Source organism: Tasmannia lanceolata, unplaced genomic scaffold (assembly GCF_043159265.1).
Source record: "Tasmannia lanceolata isolate RefF3 unplaced genomic scaffold, GAP_Taslan_0.1 ptg000023l, whole genome shotgun sequence".
Lineage (NCBI taxonomy): Eukaryota > Viridiplantae > Streptophyta > Magnoliopsida > Canellales > Winteraceae > Tasmannia > Tasmannia lanceolata.
This window is the reverse complement of record NW_027518700.1, coordinates 3,276,357-3,294,755: the sequence shown is the minus strand read 5'-3', so window position 1 is coordinate 3,294,755 and position 18,399 is coordinate 3,276,357. Positions and strand designations below refer to the sequence as shown.

At 40.3% G+C, this 18,399-nt stretch overlaps 1 protein-coding gene and 1 pseudogene across 4 annotated transcripts; one reads left to right on the top strand and one right to left on the bottom strand.

Moving 5' to 3' along the window:
• Positions 1 to 1,050: 1,050 nt before the first annotated feature.
• LOC143856406 (mitogen-activated protein kinase kinase kinase NPK1-like) lies at positions 1,051 to 12,069 on the top strand. Of its 4 annotated transcripts, none has more exons than XM_077366609.1 (17): positions 1,051 to 1,485; positions 1,580 to 1,621; positions 2,335 to 2,400; positions 2,523 to 2,633; positions 2,719 to 2,799; positions 2,899 to 2,976; positions 3,098 to 3,180; positions 8,935 to 9,019; positions 9,128 to 9,228; positions 9,774 to 9,813; positions 9,900 to 9,959; positions 10,058 to 10,107; positions 10,213 to 10,429; positions 10,531 to 10,761; positions 11,115 to 11,443; positions 11,552 to 11,619; positions 11,832 to 12,069. In XM_077366609.1, exons 1-17 carry the CDS (start codon positions 1,204 to 1,206, stop codon positions 11,936 to 11,938), a joined length of 2,031 nt encoding a protein of 676 aa, XP_077222724.1. In that variant the 5' UTR covers positions 1,051 to 1,203; the 3' UTR covers positions 11,939 to 12,069. The 4 variants fall into 4 exon arrangements, with proteins under 4 accessions (XP_077222724.1, XP_077222721.1, XP_077222723.1 ...); XM_077366606.1 differs by having other exon boundaries at positions 10,040 to 10,107; XM_077366608.1 differs by having other exon boundaries at positions 10,037 to 10,107; positions 11,835 to 12,069.
• An 887-nt stretch (positions 12,070 to 12,956) lies between these two features.
• On the bottom strand, positions 12,957 to 15,691 carry LOC143856407 (G-type lectin S-receptor-like serine/threonine-protein kinase LECRK1; annotated as a pseudogene).
• Positions 15,692 to 18,399: the final 2,708 nt, after the last annotated feature.

The following is an 18,399-nucleotide window of genomic DNA, read 5'->3' as shown; positions in this document are numbered from 1 at the left end:
AGAATCTTGATTTGAAGTAAGAAATCCAGATTTTAGAAATCTCTCCTCCATCCTGAGATTTTTAAAACCTGGAAACATGGGTTGATCACCAACTCTCTTGGTGACGGAAAGAAGGACGAGAAATCAAAAAACGACGGCGGTTCTCCTTCTTCTCTCGTCTGCCATCTACAATTTTAAGGAAATCTAAGATTCTAAAATCCGCGCATCCAAAGAGCCCCTAAGAGTTCAAACTGCTCAATACTCCTGAGCTACATAATCAACATGGGAGGATGATGGCACGTGCTAGACTTGGAAATGGAAGTCATATGAGTGGTGTTGGAGATATCCATTTTACTCAGGGGCCGTTTGGATACACGGATTTTAGAATCGGGGATTTCTTCAAAATTGTATCTAAGAGATAAGAGAAGAAGCGGACCAACTGTTGTTTTTGACTTTTCGCCCTTGTTTCCGTCAACAAGAGAGTAACAGATCCTCCCATATTTTCAGGTTGTAGAAATCTCAGGATGCTGGAGAGATTTTTAAACCTGAATTTCTCACTTAAAATCCAAGAAACACTGCCACGACAACACACATCAGCCTGGTCATGAACCTTATTTTACACTGTTTTCAAACTAAAAACCTAGTTTCTAAAATCTGCGTACCCAAACGGCCCCTTAGGCTCTGTTTCTTTCCTAGGACTTGAAACTTAGTTTTTACTTGGGCTTTCTTTCTTTCCACATAAATAAATAGGCACAAAATTTACATTTTTTCACCCGGCATCCAAACAGAAAAAAAGTGGGGCGGCCAGGAAATTTTACGGGTGAATATATCAGCTCCTTGTGAAAGATTCCGACATGCCACGAACAATGAGGCCCCCCAAAAACCACAATCCATCTACAGTTGGACCCAGTAGATGAACGGTTTGGATCAACGAAAAGTGCCATCCAATATATAATTTATTCGCATCCAAGAAAGAAAACGTAGAATAATCCCCAACGGTCAAGAAGGGCATTTTGGGAATCTAAGCGGAAAGTTTTTGAAAAGTAGAAAAGAGAGGGATTAAAGTGGAGGCGCTGAACCAAGACTAGAAATCATATCATCAAAAAAATAAAATAAGAAATAGAAACCTAACCCTAACTCATTCTTCAAACGGTCATGAAACAAAACCCTAAAAAACCCTAACCCTAACCCTAATCCTAGATTGAGAAGGAGAAGAAGAAGAATATGCAGGACATTTTCGGATCGGTCCGTAAATCTCTAGTTTTTCGAATCACAGAAGGAGGAGAAGAAGGAGGACGAGGCAGTTTTGCGGAAAAGATTGGATCTTGTCTTAGAAAATCTAGGGTTGGGCTTTTAACAAAACCTAGATCTCCATCTCGTCCTCTTTCAAAAGATATTTCCCCTCAAATTCGATGGAGAAAGGGCGAATTAATCGGATGTGGCGCTTATGGCCGTGTCTATATGGGGATGAATCTCGATTCTGGCGAACTTCTCGCTGTAAAACAGGTTGATTTTTCTGAAACCCTATTTAAAATTGTCCTGAATACTAGTTTTGTGTCTCTGTTTGTTTAATTTTCCTTTATCTATTTGCTGATTGCAGGTTTTGATCGCGGCCAACCATGCTTCAAAGGAGAGAACACAAGTGAGATTTGAATGCTACTCTATTGGTCTAAATATCGTTTCTTTTTTTTTTTTTCTCTTTTTTGAATTTATAAGACCTTGTTTGGATTTCAAGAAAAATATTTCTGATGGAAATTTTTTATCAAGATTTTTTTGTATTTCTTCAATTTAGAGTGGAATGTTATCATTATGCTTAATTTGGAGGGGTATCATCATAACTTGAATGTCCCTCTACATAAAAATTGAATAGGGTTGGTTCAAGTTATGTCATCATAACTTGAAGGTCCCTCTAAATAAAAATTGAATAGGGTTGGTTTGAGTTATATTTTTTCATGTGTAAAAAAAAAGTAAGATATTTTAGGAATATTTTTCCTTTCCAAACTTTTCCAGAAAACTCCTGCAATCCAAACTGGGGCCTAAATGTATGTGAATTCCTTATTTGGCACTAATTCATGAGTTTCTGTAGATGTGTAATAAGCGGCATCAAGAGATTCATTTGGAGAAAAGAAAAAATGAACTTATTTCTTTAGGCCTTGTTCGTTTTAGATTATGGCAACTGATTGTCAGTCCAAAACCTATTTTAATTTTGAGTCCAACATGTTGTCCAAAAATAAAAAATAAAATTTTGAGTCCAATAATAGGTTTTGGATTGACAATCAGTTGCCATAATCTAAAACAAGCTGGACCTTAGAATTCTGTGCAAGTATTTCTGATTTCCTTTAACATTTGGTGTAGGCTCATATTCGAGAGCTCGAGGAAGAAGTCAAGCTTCTTAAGAACCTGTCTCATCCGAATATCGTTGTGGGTGCTTTCTCTTATGATCTCTTTTCCTCATTTCCTATTGCTGTCTTTTGATATAAGTGATGATCTCTTGTTCTATTACTTGGAAGTAAACTGTGTGCTTTAATTTTTTGTTTGAACAGAGATATCTAGGAACTGCCAGGGAGGAGGAAACCCTAAATATTATGTTGGAATTTGTTCCCGGTGGCTCCATCTCATCACTACTTGGGAAATTTGGTTCCTTCCCCGAGGCTGTAAGTCACATTTTTTGTTCGTCAAACTGCTGGGATAGATGTTTGGAAGGCTCATGTCTGTGTTTGGTACTTTTATTGTTGACAGGTTATAAGAATGTACACAAAACAGTTATTGCAGGGATTGGAGTATCTTCATAAGAACGGAATTATACATAGAGACATTAAGGCATGCTCCTTGATATTCACAGCTATAACTAGTACAGTCTCTCATTTATTCTGTTTTGACCTAAACTAATAAAATGTATGACTTTTTTGCTGATTTCAGGGAGCAAACATTCTTGTTGATAATAAAGGTTGCATCAAGCTTGCGGACTTTGGTGCATCCAAGAAAGTTGTTGATCTGGTCTAGACATTGCTCTTCTTATTATCTTTACTGTTATATTGCTTATCTGGTTGGTCCTTTCTCGTAATAACCAATCTTCCCTGGAGTTTTATACACTTATGAGGCTTGTGGATCATGACAGGCAACTATGTCGGGTGCCAAGTCGATGAAGGGTACTCCATATTGGATGGCTCCGGAAGTCATTCGCCAAACGGGGCATAGCTTGTAAGGACACCAATACATTTTCTGCTCTTTTCTATATTTTCACAGGCAAAAACTTTTCTTTCTCCGAGTTCTAACATGTTAGAAGCATACCTTGGATTGTGAAGCATGATGGAAGTTATTTAGATATTCATATGATATTTATCTCCACGTAAAGATTTCTCTATAATCGGATTACCTCGATGTTTATAATTTATAACTTTTACTTTTAATTTGTTGTCTTGCGAGGAATCAAAGGTTTACACTGCACCATGCAATTTACATTGCAAGTCCTAACTTACTTTTTAGGTTAGGTATGCATCAGAATTATCCATTGGTGTGGAATGAGTCTATTGCTTTTAGTGGATTAGTAAATTGGAATATATTCCTAGACACCATAAAGCGATTGTGAGAAAGGGAAACAATGGATTCCTATTTACAAAGTTCTTCAAAACTACTTTGCTAGATAAACCTAGGGTTCTATAACAAGTAAGAACCCTATTTCCTTCTTTCCATTGTAAACATGGGAAGACATCTGATCATCCATTTCTCGCAGCACTTACTAGATCTGAAAATCAGGTCCTTCCAATTTCAGCTTTTGAAGATAAAAAATCGAGGAAAATAGTGTAGCAAGCATAGGTTGCTGTTTTCTAAACAAAAACCACAAAATGGTTCTCAACTATTCTAAGCCAAAAAATGGTAAAGAGTATTGCTTCTACAACTCAACTCAACTGAACTAAGCCTTTGTCCCAAACTAGTTGGGGTCGGCTAATGAATCCTTCAGAAAATTTTCATGAAGAAGGTGAAAAGATCTACCCGGCGCACATGGACTAAGTTTAATCCTGACACTAGTTGGGTTCATCTACATGGATCATTTTCTTCTATTCTCTCCTGTCCAAGGTCAAGTTCTCTGTTATGTTCCTAGCCCTCAAGTCTTTCCTCACTGTTTCTACGGTTCTACCCAAGTTGTTTTCGGTCTGCCCCTCCCTCTTTTTACTCCATCAACTTGGCACGAGTCACTTCTTTTCACTGGATCATCCAAAGGCCTCCGTTGGATATGCCCAAACCATCTTAAACGGTGCTCTCTCATCTTCTCCTCAATTGGTGCCATCCCCACCTTTCTACGGATGTCTTCATTTTTAATTCGATCTAACCTTGTGTGGCCGCACATCCATCTAAGCATTGGCATCTCCGCTACACTCATCTTATGCACATGCTGCTTCTTGGTGGCCCAACATTCTGCGCCGCACTGCATGACTTGCCTTACAATTGTCTTATAAAACTTTCCCTTCAACTAGGTAGGTATTTTACGGTTGCATAGAACTCCTGAAACATGCTTTCACTTCAACCAAACTGCTCTTATTTTGTGGTTAACATCCTCTTCAATCTCTCCTTCCTTATGTAGGATTGAACCAAGATAGCGAAAGATATCTTAGGTACATCTCCTGTCCAGTCATATTTACTACATCCTCGCCCCGCCTCCTTACATTACTAAAGTTGCTCTCCATATACTTTGTCTTAGTCCTGCTCAGTCTAAACCTTTGGATTGCAAAGTAGTTCTCCATAACTCTAACTTAGCATTAACTCCTGCTTTGGTTTCGTCAATTAATACTATGTCATATGCAAATAACACACACTGCGAATAATCCCGAAAATCCCTTCAAAATTCACACTGTTGTGCACAAATTGGAAATTGTTATTTTGAGATCGAAAGAGTTTTAAGACAAGAAAAGATCAGCTCATGTGAGTCCTAAATCATGAATAGGTCTTGCTAAATTAAGATCCTCCATGTTGTATTGTCTTGTCCTGGATTGTTGATTGCATCCTTCTCCTCTTTGTTGCCCAACCTTCTGCACCCATCTTTGCCCATGTCAATCTCAAGTGGCATGCTAAGCTTCTACCTCCAATTGTATTTTTCTTCATAGGACTCACATTCGTTGGAACATTCTACTCGTTCTTGAGTTTGTCTTGGGAATCAACTGCAATGAGGAAGAAGGTTTAACTAAAGCAAAATTACTTCCAACAATACCTTACCCATAGTTTCAAAACTCCTCCGCGTCATTGTGGACTCCCCCAAGTCAACTCTCTCTTTATCTCGGCCGCGTTCTTGTCCGAGTGCGCGTTTTGTCCTATGAAGTCAATCGAAACTCCTTTGACTCCCGAATTATGACCGCGTCAACCGAGTACTCAGCAGTGACGCTTCCCCCATGGTTCCTCTCTTTAGTTAGAGTTTTTTACTTTTTCGTTTTTAGATGCTTTGCTTCCTGCTTCTGCTTCCGTCATTGCGTCTTGCACTCGCTTCCCACTATGGGTACTGTCGGGTACTGTCACGGGGCTAAATTTTCACCTTTTCAAATGCCCAGCGATGGCACTAAATCTGCCAAGATTTAGTCAGCCAACTTCCCACTATGGGTACTGTCGGGTACTGTCACGGGGCTAAATTTCACCTTTTCAAATGCCCAGCGATGGCACTAAATCTGCCAAGATTTAGTCAGCCAACTCCCACCCAATCTCACACCCAATACACAACTGAGGCTTGCACAAGAAAGGGACAAAAGCACATCGATTTAACGTGGTTCGGCCAACACTTGCCTACTCCACGAGCCAACACAGGCACTAAATTGCTGTACTCGGGATCTCTTCCCTAAGCCAAGCCTACAACAATACAAGGGATTTTTCAAAGACCCAAAAACCACAACCCTCTTGGGGCGTTTGAAACGCCTATGTAAAGGCTACATTTTGCCTCTTGGGCCAATTACATATGCACAACATATGTCCCCAAGCCAAGCCTACAACAATACAAGGGCTTTTTCAAAGACCCAACAACCACACAAAGGCACATCGATTTAACGTGGTTCGGCCAACACTTGCCTACTCCACGAGCCAACACAGGCACTAAATTGCTGTACTTGGGATATCTCTTCCCTAAGCCAAGCCTACAACAATACAAGGGATTTTTCAAAGAACCAACAACCACAACCCTCTTGGGGGGTTTGCCTATGTAAAGGCTACATTTTCTAATGCCTCTTGGGTGCCTCTTGGGCCAATTACATATGCACAATATATGTACTTGGGATATCTCTTCCCCAAGCCAAGCCTACAACAATGCAAGGGCTTTTTCAAAGACCCAACAACCACAACCTCTTGGGGCGTTTGCCTATGTAAAAAGGCTACATTTTCAAATGCCTCTTGGGCCAATTACATATGCACAACAATTAGTGGAGAAACCATCACTCTCTTGGCCAATCTGGTGCTGCCACATGTGAAACTGCGCAAACTGCCCAAGCCTATGTAAAGGCTACATTTTCTAATGCCTCTTGGGTTCCTCTTGGGCCAATTACATATGCACAATATATGTACTTGGGATATCTCTTCCCCAAGCCAAGCCTACAACAATGCAAGGGCTTTTTCAAAGACCCAACAACCACAACCTCTTGGGGCGTTTGCCTATGTAAAAAGGCTACATTTTCAAATGCCTCTTGGGCCAATTACATATGCACAACAATTAGTGGAGAAACCATCACTCTCTTGGCCAATCTGGTGCTGCCACATGTGAAACTGCGCAAACTGCCCAAGCCATGAGCTCCCAACTTTGCACGTCCAGCCCCTCTAGGCCAAATTTGAATCTGCCATGCGTGTAAAATGGTTCTAACCGTCCAGTCATGCACTTGCCATGCACGCCCAGCACCCTCTTGGCCAAATGCCATGCTGCCACGCCTACAACTGTGCAGACCACCCAGCTTTGGTGCCTATCTAGTGTGTCCAGCGCCATCTTGGCCAAATGCTATAGGCAGCCACGCATCCAACTATGCCAACTCATGCACAAGTCAGCATATAATGTGCTGTTACTTCCCACCAGAATCTGCCAATTCTTGGCTACCTGCTAGTGCATTCCACCCACACTTTGGTGCTGGTTCTCGCCGTGCCCGCAAGCCTTTGCAAGCGAGCATGCTTTAGCATAGCCATGCCTATGCTTCTCTGTGCCATGGATTTAGGCCAATGGACTTTTCCCACCTTGAAACATCTTGTCTTTGCATTGGCAAGGGTGCAAGGTGCCACCACAAGCCAATGCCCAACGAGTTTGGGGGCTGATAGGAACCATGGTTTAGACGTTTAGCTTATCTAGATGCCATATTCTTGCCTTTTCTTTTCTTGTTATTTTGTTGATTTTCAGCCCTATTCTTGCTCTTTTGTATCTCATTTTCTTAATAACATTCCTTCGCCGTCCCTCAAAAAGAAATGGAGCGCTACTATCGAATTAATGACATAGTCTCATCGATGATAGATCTTATTTAATACACTGTTTATAATTTATTATGATATACTATACATATCCCTAACTTCTATCAATTTTTTTTTTGAAAGATGACATATTTCATTGATATTAGAAATACAGCGGAGACCAGGAGTTTCGTACTGAATTACAAAATATCAAATTGGTGCAGGCATACCCTTGACCAGGAAAGTAAAACGAGAAAAACAAAGCAAAATACAGTAACTTTTCTTCGTTCTTCCTTTACAGTCTAAAAGTCACAACCATTGGTATTCCACACCTGCTCTTACTGCCAAGCCAAAAATTGTAAAGTAGAAAGATCCAGACAAAAATCCAGTCTTAGCAAAGGAACTAGCCTTACAAACCAAACTCAGTTATAGCCCATCTTACTAGGTCATCTAAACCGCACACTTCTCCAATTCGTCCAAGATATGTTGGATTAGAAAGTCCGGCATTTCTATGAGAAGCTCCTCCGGAACCCGCTCCAAGCGACTAGGGACTTTTCTTTCAGCGATTCTCTCTTCCACTTGAGGGATACCAACCACCTTATTAGCTTCCCAATTTAGCCTCCTCGAAGTCCTTTCTTCAGCCAAAAGGAATTTAAAGAAACGATGCGTAAATAGTGGTGATTGGGTTTCCCTAACCTCACTTGTCCCAGTGAGACGAGATAAGGTGAAAGGGCAGTCCTGAGCATCTAGTTTAAATATTTCCCACTGCTTGCGAAGCAAATCATCGGCTATCTCTTTGGGCATCGGGTCCATGATAGAGAGGCCCTTTCTTCATCATAGGACATCGATTTAATCCTCTTAAGGATGTTTTCTAGAGTCATTACCTCCGCGTCTCCTTCCTTCGGAGAAAGCAGACGGATTATTAGAATTGCCCTGGTCCTCCATTTCTAAAAGATATCTTAGTTGTCCATAACTAAAATCACCCAGGATACCAAAAACGCCCAGAGAAACAAATGAAGGAAGAGAAACTCCTTCAAATACTCGCTGTTATGCAGATGCGGAACTAATAAAAACCATATTAGCGACCATAATTATCAAATTTTTATGGCCTGGATTGAAATTTCAAGAACTCTTGCTGTTTTGTATGCGTATACACCTAAGAGTATATTTTATTATTTTAGGTTTATACACCTGTAATTTCAAGTAGTGATCATTCTGTTCCCTTTTGGTTTTACTGGATTGATGATATTTTGTTGAATATTTATAATAATTATCAAAATTTTATGGCCTGGATTGAAATTTTGAGATCTCTTGCTGTTTTGTACTTTTATATTCCTTTTTATTGTCAGCTATTCTTGTATACTGTATGTTTTTCTCCTGATTGCTTTGATTATGCCTCACATTGCCAATGATAATTCTCGGAGAATTTTCAAGTGCATTTGGCCATCAGTAACATGCTTTCGTTACTATACTCCTGCAGTTTTATCCTCGTACCAATTTTCTCTTAATGAATTATAATGTTACGAGACCTAATTAATTTCTCAAAATATTTCCTAGCTCTGCCGACATATGGAGCGTTGGATGTACTGTTATTGAAATGGCCACTGGAAAGCCTCCTTGGAGCCAGCAATACCAACTAGAGGTACATAGTGCTTTCATTCATATTATCAATTGATATCAAGCTGCACGATTTTCGTAGCATTTGAAGAGAGTTTTCTGAACTCAGACTAACACTGAGTCTTTCATCCAGGCTCCTGCTCTATTCCATGTTGGATCAACAAAGGAACATCCTCCCATCCCTGAGCATCTCTCTGTGGAGGCAAAGGATTTTCTTGAGAAATGCTTAGCGAAGTATATATATTCATAGCTGTCTTTTAGCTTGTTCTGTTTCATGCACCATAGATTATGCAATTACCTGAATTGGGGGAGGGACCATTCCCATAAAAGTTAGTTCCGAGTTCTGACAGGACCTGTCCCAAATAAATTACATTTATGTTTAAGCATACAATGTACAACCTAAAGGAAAATTATTTCTTTTTCTAAAGAACTTCTATTAACAACCCATCTTGAGGGAGGCTAATGATGTAGCAAATTCTTTGGTTTAGGATAAAATGTGAGTTGTTAGTTGCTGGAGATTACTTTCGAGTTTCTTCTTTAGTTTTCAACGTAGTGTGGTCCTGGCTTGGTGTGTTTTTTGACTTGTATATTGTCAGCTTGATGATTAATTTTCAAAGGGCCACTTTACAGACATTTTGCACTCCTGCATTAAGCCATTCAAGTGATTGTTCTAATATCTAGATCCAAAACAAGTGTCTTATTAACTGTATGGATTTCATTTCCTCTCCGTTTGAGCTCCTTCTAAGGTGTCCTTTGAGACTAACGTAGCATTTTGGCAGGGAAGCAAACTCAAGGCCAACGGCTTCTGATCTGCTCCAGGTGATTTCTGAACTGGAAACTAATTTTTTAATCGAATTTAAACAAATTATGTGATACTAAATTTCAATTTCAATAATGGCAATCAGCATCCGTTTGTTACTACAGAATATCAGGACCCTCATCCAATTTCCCGTGCTTCTGTTATGGTCAGTATAACCATTCTAAGCTACTTTGAGTATGTTGGTCACCAATTCTTCTCTGCAACTTACCTTGTGGCTGATAGCAGCAATCTTGTCACCACCAGGATCATTCTCCAAAATCATTTCCAGTTTCCACATCATGTGTGAATAAATCGTAAGTGTAATTGGTTGTCATGGTTGATAATTCTGGGTGTTGTACAAATATTTCATGGGAGTTGAACACTGCATGGTGTCATGATGACTGTTTTTCACATTGCAGGATTAGCCCAATGGGACCCAGGACAACTGGCAAAAGCTGGAAGAATGTCCATGATGTTGGGAGTGTGAGGTGCTCAACGATATATCCCGAGAAGCTCTCGAGAATTGGATCCGTTTGGGAGACAAGTACCAGTGATGACATGTGTCAGCTTGATGATTTTGAGGTGGCTGGATCAATAAGACCTGACTCTGCCTCAACATTTGATCAGTTTAACAGGGTAATATATTATTTCCCTCAATATGGATCTAATAGTGTCTTAGAAGAATAAGGATGGTTGGACTTTTGCTTATTAGCGGTTGACTTGTTTATGAATGACAGAGTTTTAATCCCATGTCGGAGCCCTTAGATGATTGGCCATGCAAGTTCGATGAAAGTCCAGAGCCAAGAGGAATGCCCTCAGAGGACTCTTGTGGGTCAGTTACTGGAGCTGGCAATATCTCCGGAGCATCTGCAAAAGAGGAGAATGGTTTCACATTTCCTTGTGGAACATCGTGCGAAGATGATGAAGAAGTTACAGAATCGAAAATTAGAGCCTTCCTGGATGAGAAGGTATGAATAATTATTTCAGGAATGATAGAATGAAGAAGGGGAGCGCGCGCCCTTGCAAAAACCAACTTCAAGGGGCACCATCCTCATTGGTCAATTTCAGCGAAGTTAGTTTATGATGGCGCCGGAAAAAGTGGATGGCGCCATAAAATGTGGAACGGCTTTGACTTTTGCTGAAATTAACCAATGGGGGGGCCCTTCATTCTATCATTGGTCTATTTATTTTATCCTTTATTAGCGCTGTTTTACCTCTACCAGTTTTATCCATTGACTAAGTCATCTGAATGAAGCTTCTGAAGTGTTCTGTGATGTAAATTTTAAAATCCATCTATCATCTGCCCACTATATTATTCCAGGCTTTGGATCTAAATAAGCTACAGACACCATTATATCAAGAGTTCTACAACATTTCTAATGCCGCTTCTTCTCCGGGTGTTGTTGGGAACACATCCGACGAAGTTGTTACAAGTTGTTCTAAGTTACCTCCGAAAAGCAAGTTATCTCCCAGCAGGCTAGTGAGCAGAACATCACCCCTGCTAGTTGATGATCAAAATACTACAAGTCCCGGTAACTGCAGCCGGCGTGTCTCAACTAATGGCGGTGCAAGTGATCAAATCTTAAGAGAAATTCCTTTACCTCATCTTAACGAATGGGGTGGAGGTCAGCAAGAACCAAACAGCCCAAGGTTTGTTAAATGTTTACTTCGCTTATCTCTCCCTTTACTTAGCATGCCTTGCCCTGACCCATCTGATTCTGAAGTCTGAACACTTTAACATAATGGTGATGGATACAGTTTGAGCTTCGCGGAGAGGCAGAGGAAGTGGAAAGAGGAGCTAGATGCAGAGCTCCAGAGAGAACGAGGTGTGTTTCAGATGTTTCCAAACTCCATCTTTTTTGCTTCAGAATCTTGATCAAAATGACGAACAATTTCACAATATTTTTTTTATACTGTTTATATACTCATGCGAGCTGCAGTAGTACAATGAATAAAAGATTCATTTGTTTATGCCGTTCACAGTTTAAGCTGTTGTGAGTGGCATGAATCTAATAACTGTTTCTGATTTTTTTTTTAGCAGCAATGAAGCGCCAAATGGGTGTTGGCGGGAAAGTGTCTTCACCAAATGACAGGGGTTTGAATAGGAAGAGAGACAGATTAATCTTTACATCACCTGGCAAATGAATGCAAAAAATGTATATATATATTGTGTTTTCCTAGTGAGGTTTTTGTAATTCTTGCTTTGGCATCTGTATTAATCTATAATGTGAGACTATATATATGATGCTAAATTTAGCTTCTGCTTTGTTTTCCAATGGTTTGAATGCTTAGCAAATGCGTGAGTTCCGTGAGGCGATTGTGCATTTTGACTTGCCTGATCTCTACGTAAAGGGACTCACCATCAGTGATCAGTACCATTGGGCCAGTGGCGAAAATGCCGAAACTGCTTGGGATATCTTTTTTCCGGTCACTGATCCGGCAGTTGAATTTTCAAATTAATGCAAGCATTGTACTTATTGACCCCTGGCAGCGGAATTTTCCAATTAATGCAAGCTACTGGAGCTGCTACAGTGGGTTCTCTATATGCTGGCCTGTGTACCTTGAGATTGAGGTTGCTCACAGCTAGCTCAAGTGTTTGCCTTCATTACTTTGAAAACGGGATTTCGTTTGGAAAATAAAAATGGGAGTGACATCACCATTGATTTGACCCTTTTCAAGGTGTATTTATTGCTTTTATGGGGATTTGAGCTCCCTTACTTTGTCTTTTAGTGGACGTGGCTCTAATGGTTAATGCCCGTTTTTTTTTTTTTTTTTTTTAAACAAAACGGGATCCTGTTTTCCTAGCAGTGCTCATTCACAAACTATCTGAGAATTGATGCCCGTTTCCTGTCCATTAAAAGCAGACCACGATTTTAGTTTCGCAATTGCATGTACTTAGATTTGAAATGCATTGGGAATGTAATGAAAGTAAATCTCTGCACTGAATGCTCAACTCAGAAAGGGTTTCCATTGATGAAAAATGTAAATCTCAGCTGTGAATGCTCAACTAAGGAAGAGTTCCCAATGAGAGGATGTAACGGAGGTTATTCTGTTTTAGAATGATTTGATATGTTAGCAACTTCAGCTTGTTTCTAATACAGTGTTTGGACGAGAGACTGAAATAATCCCACGTCCAAGGGGATGGCCTCAAGAACAATAGAGATTAAGGGAGGAAGATGGCTTTTTTATTCATGCTCCAATAGAATATTACAACTTATTTTTATAAAAAAGATGACTATTAAAAATACCACCAACTGCCACATTCGCATTAGTGTCTTTGGAACTCAGTGAGTAAAGCTTCACTTAGCACCTGTTGAGTAGTTGAACTTATACTGACAGTGATAGTCCTTTGCTTCAAAGATATCCAATCTATATTCACTGGATAGTCATTTGCTTTCCTATACTCACTGGCAGAAGAGGTGGTGCTGTTACTGTATTTCGGAAGTAATGTAATACAAGGTGGGCATCAAGAACTACTTGCAGAAGCTGGCGATGGAGGGATCGGTACATCCATATTCCCTTCCAAAATCAAAATCACATTTTTCATAGAAGGGCGAAAATTGGGTTCGTTTTGAATACACCACAATCCCACCTTCACCAGCCTCTCCAACATCCTCTTCTCCACCTCTTCAATACCCAGGAATTTATCCAACCCCCCACGAATAAAGCAGCTGTACACCCATTCAGTCAAAATAATTTCCTCATCTGCAACATCTAACTCCACATTCCTCCTACAGCATACAAGCTCCAACAACACAATCCCATAGCTGTAGACGGATGCCTTCACTGATATCGGTGTGTTCTTGTTCCATTCCGGTGCCACGTATCCCCTAGTCCCTCTGACGCCAGTAAAGGTTCTTGTTTGATCCGGCATCAACAGCTCCGCCAACCCAAAATCCGATATCTTTGCAGTTCAGAAATCATCCATCAGTATGTTCTGAGGCTTTATATCACAATGGATGATATGGGGCTCACAGTCTTCGTGTAGATAGAGTATCCCTCTGGCTATATCTGTTGCGATTCTCACTATATCAGTCCAATCTAGGCATCTTTGGTTCTTGAAGATGAGGTTTGCAAGTGAGCCATTTCCCATGTATTCATAAACCAGGAGCCTATGAGAGCCTTCGTCGCAGAAGCCGAGCAATCGGACCAAATTCCTGTGATGGGTTCTTCCTATTGCTCTCGTCTCTGCTCGAAACTCCCTTTCCCATTCTTCAATCACTTTCTCTAGTCGCTTTACTGCGATGACTCTGCCACCGTTGGATAAGGCCCCTTTATAAACTGTTCCAAAAGCACCTCTCCCCAGTTCTTCCTTGAAGCCATCTGTTGCTTTTAGTAGCTCATCGTATGAGAAGACTCACAGAGCAATCTCTTCTCTTAAGCCAATATTTCTTGCTCCTCTCTGATGTTTGTACCTCTGAACTTGATATTTGTAGATAAGAAAAGCAGAGGCTACAAAGACTGTTAAGGAGAAACTAGCAAGAACTATACATATGATTAGAATCTCCATCCGTAGCTTTTTCTTGCTATCATATTTCACCACCTCTGTTGCATTAGAGAAGTTGCCGTTCCCATTAGAGACATTACCGGTTGCATTAGTAGTAGCTGTTCTACTTCCGATACTGATTTTGAGGAAAGTCGTTGTCCGATCAGTTAAATCTCTTCTCCCATATGGCCATATAACAGTGGAAGTGTCAATTTCATGCATTTATCATCTTTGAGCATTGCAGCCCCGCATTCACAGTCTCGTAGACACTCATTGCTGCAATCTTCTTCACTGTACGATGGCACAGTATTGTATAGACTCTCTTTCCAAGCCACATTCTTAATAGGCAAAATGGAGTATGACTTGTTTTCCTTGCCATTACAACCTTCAATACTGATGTTTCTGTCACAACCCTGAAACCTTTGAATTGAGTCACTGAAATTGAAGCCAGGTACACAATTGCATTGAGGTTGATTACAGTAGCTGTTAAATCCGCAAAAACCTTTGATTGAACATTGGTCATTGTCTTCAATGGCCGACCAACTGATCGACATATTCGAGCTACCATTCCTTTCTAAAGTGTGAGAGTACAACCGAAAATTCCCGTCGGCTTCGATCGTCGCACGGTAAACAACAATAGCATCATTTCTAGAATTGATGCTTTCAGCAACACTCCGTATATTGTCATCATTTGTATTAACTAGGTATAATTTGCCAAAGTTGTTGAGATAGAGGTTTATAATGAGTCCATGGTTCCCGTATGTTCCAGTACTCCAATAAGCATCGATGTCAGAACTAGAGCCATATTTTGGGTATAGCATGAGGTTGCCATCGCATTGCATACTGAGGCGAAACCGTCCTGTACTGTGGTCAGCGTCAGAGAGGCTGGAATACAAGTCTTGATCGGATGGAAGTCGCTGACCTGCTAAAATGGTATCGGTCGGATAATCAAAGCTCTCCCATATGCTTCTGGAATCGGAATCATAGAGAACAAAATTACCCGTATCGAGCAATGTAGCAGAGGAAGCAGATTCAGCTGCATTGGTGATATTTTTGTCTGGGCCATATGGGGTTCTGAGTAGAAGCCAACCATCATGAGTTAGGAGCAACGTTGCGTTGTTAGTCACGGGTGGGTCATCTCGGTTCGCCGTCCATTCCACTTTCTTGTTGGGATCAGGCTCTAGCCATGTTCCAAGTGCAAAGCCATTGCCTTCTTTGTAGAATCCAAAGGCCAAAAGGCCAGAAAGTGAGAGCCATGAAGTGGGTTCCCTTGTGGGGAAGAGAGAAGAGCTTAAGGTTATGTTGGTTTGTTTTGGTTTAGCTATTGTGAAAAGAGTTGTAGAGAGAACAGAGAAAATGCAACAGAAGCCGTCAGAACACCGTCTGCAAGAGAAAAGAAGTCTCTCTATGTATTTAAAAGTTCATTTTTGTTTGAAACAAGGATGTTTGTTTGGTTATCATTTCAAACTCCGCGTATTGACTAGGAACAAAAACGTGGTTCAGTACTGCCAGTAGTCTGGTCCCTAAATTTGCCCTCATAAATCTGCCAAGTGCCTTTCAAGGCAGGAAAAGTATGGAAATGAAAAAAAAATGATTGGATAAGAAGAAAAAAACCAATCATAGTTTCCTTGTTTACCATGAAAAAAAATCATGGTTGCCAAACATGGCCTTGCCATAATAAAAAAGAAGTACGGATTCTTTGAGAAGATTCAACTTAGAAATGCAGGTAAACTTAAATCGTTTTGTTCAAGATTAGAGAGCTACCAAATCCTTTTGTATACGGAAAGAGATCTGCCATGTGCGATGGAGAATCGTGAGAAGTGCTGATTGCAGTTCAAGATGCTTAAAAAAGCGAAAAGAATACAAAAATAAAGCAATTCCATTATTATTTGAAACTAATGATGATGAATTAAAACAAACGTACACAACCCATCAAAACCCACATCACAATCTCAGTAATGAAAAGAACACCAGCTATTCTCCAATTTCATCCTCCAATTGGTAAGAGAACTCAAATCTTACCCGTTGAAGCCATATCGACAACAGTTCGAATACGATTTGAAAGGAGAAGTTAAGGGAGATGATTACGTTGAGAGAGAGAGAGAGAGAGAATAAGTTTGAAAAAGAGTCCTAGTTTAGTTATTCTTTGATAGAGACAGTTGGGAAAGGAGTCCTTGTTCCGATGGTCTTTGAGAGAACAGCTGGGAAAAAGGAGTCCTTGTTCCAATGGTCTTTTAAGAAGAGATTTGTCATAACTCAAGGAAATTCGGGAACTAAAACAATTAGCTACTGAGAAACAGATAATCAACTTCTAGCCTCTGTTATTAACTTATGATTGTAACCATTCTGATTTAATTGTAAGTCAGTATGGCTTAGGATTAAACCTTGAACTTACAATCGTAAGTCATTACCAGGGAGCAAAATTTGGCAAACCCGGAAAAATTCGGGAGATTCAATAAGAGTCAAAAGAAACCACCTGAGACTCCATGAATATATGAATATCAGAGATCCTAAGGGCTCATCCAAGCAAAAATCCCCAATGACAAGATTAAAAAAATACATAAGGGGATAAGATCAAGCAATCAAAGCCATGGAAAGGGCCTGATGGCCTTTCATTCAAACTGAAATTAGGAGAAAGATTGCTAGCTCCCATCTCTTGAGCCTCACAAGAGCAAGAGTGCTCTTCCTCTAATCTCCATGGCCCACATTACGTGACTGGAAGACTAGAGGCAGACAACAAGAAGGAAAACTAACTATACTGCTCTAAACTAACTAAAATGGGATAGTTTCCATGGAGCTTGGGATCTAGAGAGCCCCGAGCCCCATGGTTTTCCCCTAATCTACACTAATTACAATGCTAAGCTAAGGGAAAGGAAATAAAATAAACAAAACAAAGAAATTAAAGTTACCTAGGGATTGAGAAATCCCCTAACTCTCCACCAATGGGGGCGCCGCTTTGACCGCTCAGGGCTCTATCGTCCCAAAATTCCCTAAATGCTCATGAGACACAAAAATGGGCCTACTGTGGCCCACACAAGCGTTTTTGCAAGCCCAAGATTGTCCTCCTTGAGTGCTTACCCTGCTTGCCTTTTAAGGATGCGGAAAACAAGGCAGATTTGTACAAGTTTCGATGTGGAAATAAAATTTTAGTGTTGTTACGATTATGCTCAGGGGTTATGATTGTAAACTCTTTTTAACTTACGATTATTGCTTTGGGCCACAATCGTAAATTGGTCAGATGAGTGAAAATTGGGAATGCTCTGGGTATTTGCCGGTTTCTGGGCTTGATCTCGGGGATCTCATATTGGCTAGCTCGGGGCTTGGTTTGCAATCTGGTTCTGACAAATTTGAGTTGGTATGGGATGTGCTTTTAGCTCACAAGGTCTTTTGGGAATCAGTCTATTTTTCCGCACCAGTAGGGGTAAGTGGCCGGTTCATTAAATAACATGAAACTTTGGGGGTCATCATTGGAGTCATCATCACGGCAACTTATCTTGATCTTGAAAAATGGGGTGTCTATAAATGCCCCTCTTTGGCAAAGGGTACTTGGAACATGAATGCCAAAGCCAGAGAGACATTTTATCAAGGAGGGCTAATGATAGGAGCACAAGCTTTCTTTGGGTTACGATGCATGGGGAATTGCTAGCTATAGAGGCAATCTTTAGTTCATTGTATATCTTTGGGTTGGAGGTCAGGCAAGTGCCGACTTGAAAAAATATATTCAGAATTTAAGAAAGGTTTAATTCACAAACTATCTGAGAATTGATTCAGTTTGCTCAATCTGCATGGATTGAGGGAATTTTCTGGAGAAGTTTGTGAAGCAAAAATATTTCTAAATCCTCTTACTTTTTTTACACTCGAAAAAAGTACTCAATCCAACCCTATTCAATTATTTTGAGATGGAAATATTTTTTTTTGCGTAGGTCTGCTAGCATTGAACCTGCGACCTTAAGGTAGAACCTTTTATATTTTTCAATTTTTACTCATCACAAAAGCCTAGATAGCTTTTAAGGGTTTTGCTTGGTGTTTGAATGCCATGTCAGCAAAATCCCTTGTTTGGTTGCCAATGTAACATTGACATCACAGGACACCACCAGGGTTGAAATATGTGCTTGTTAGT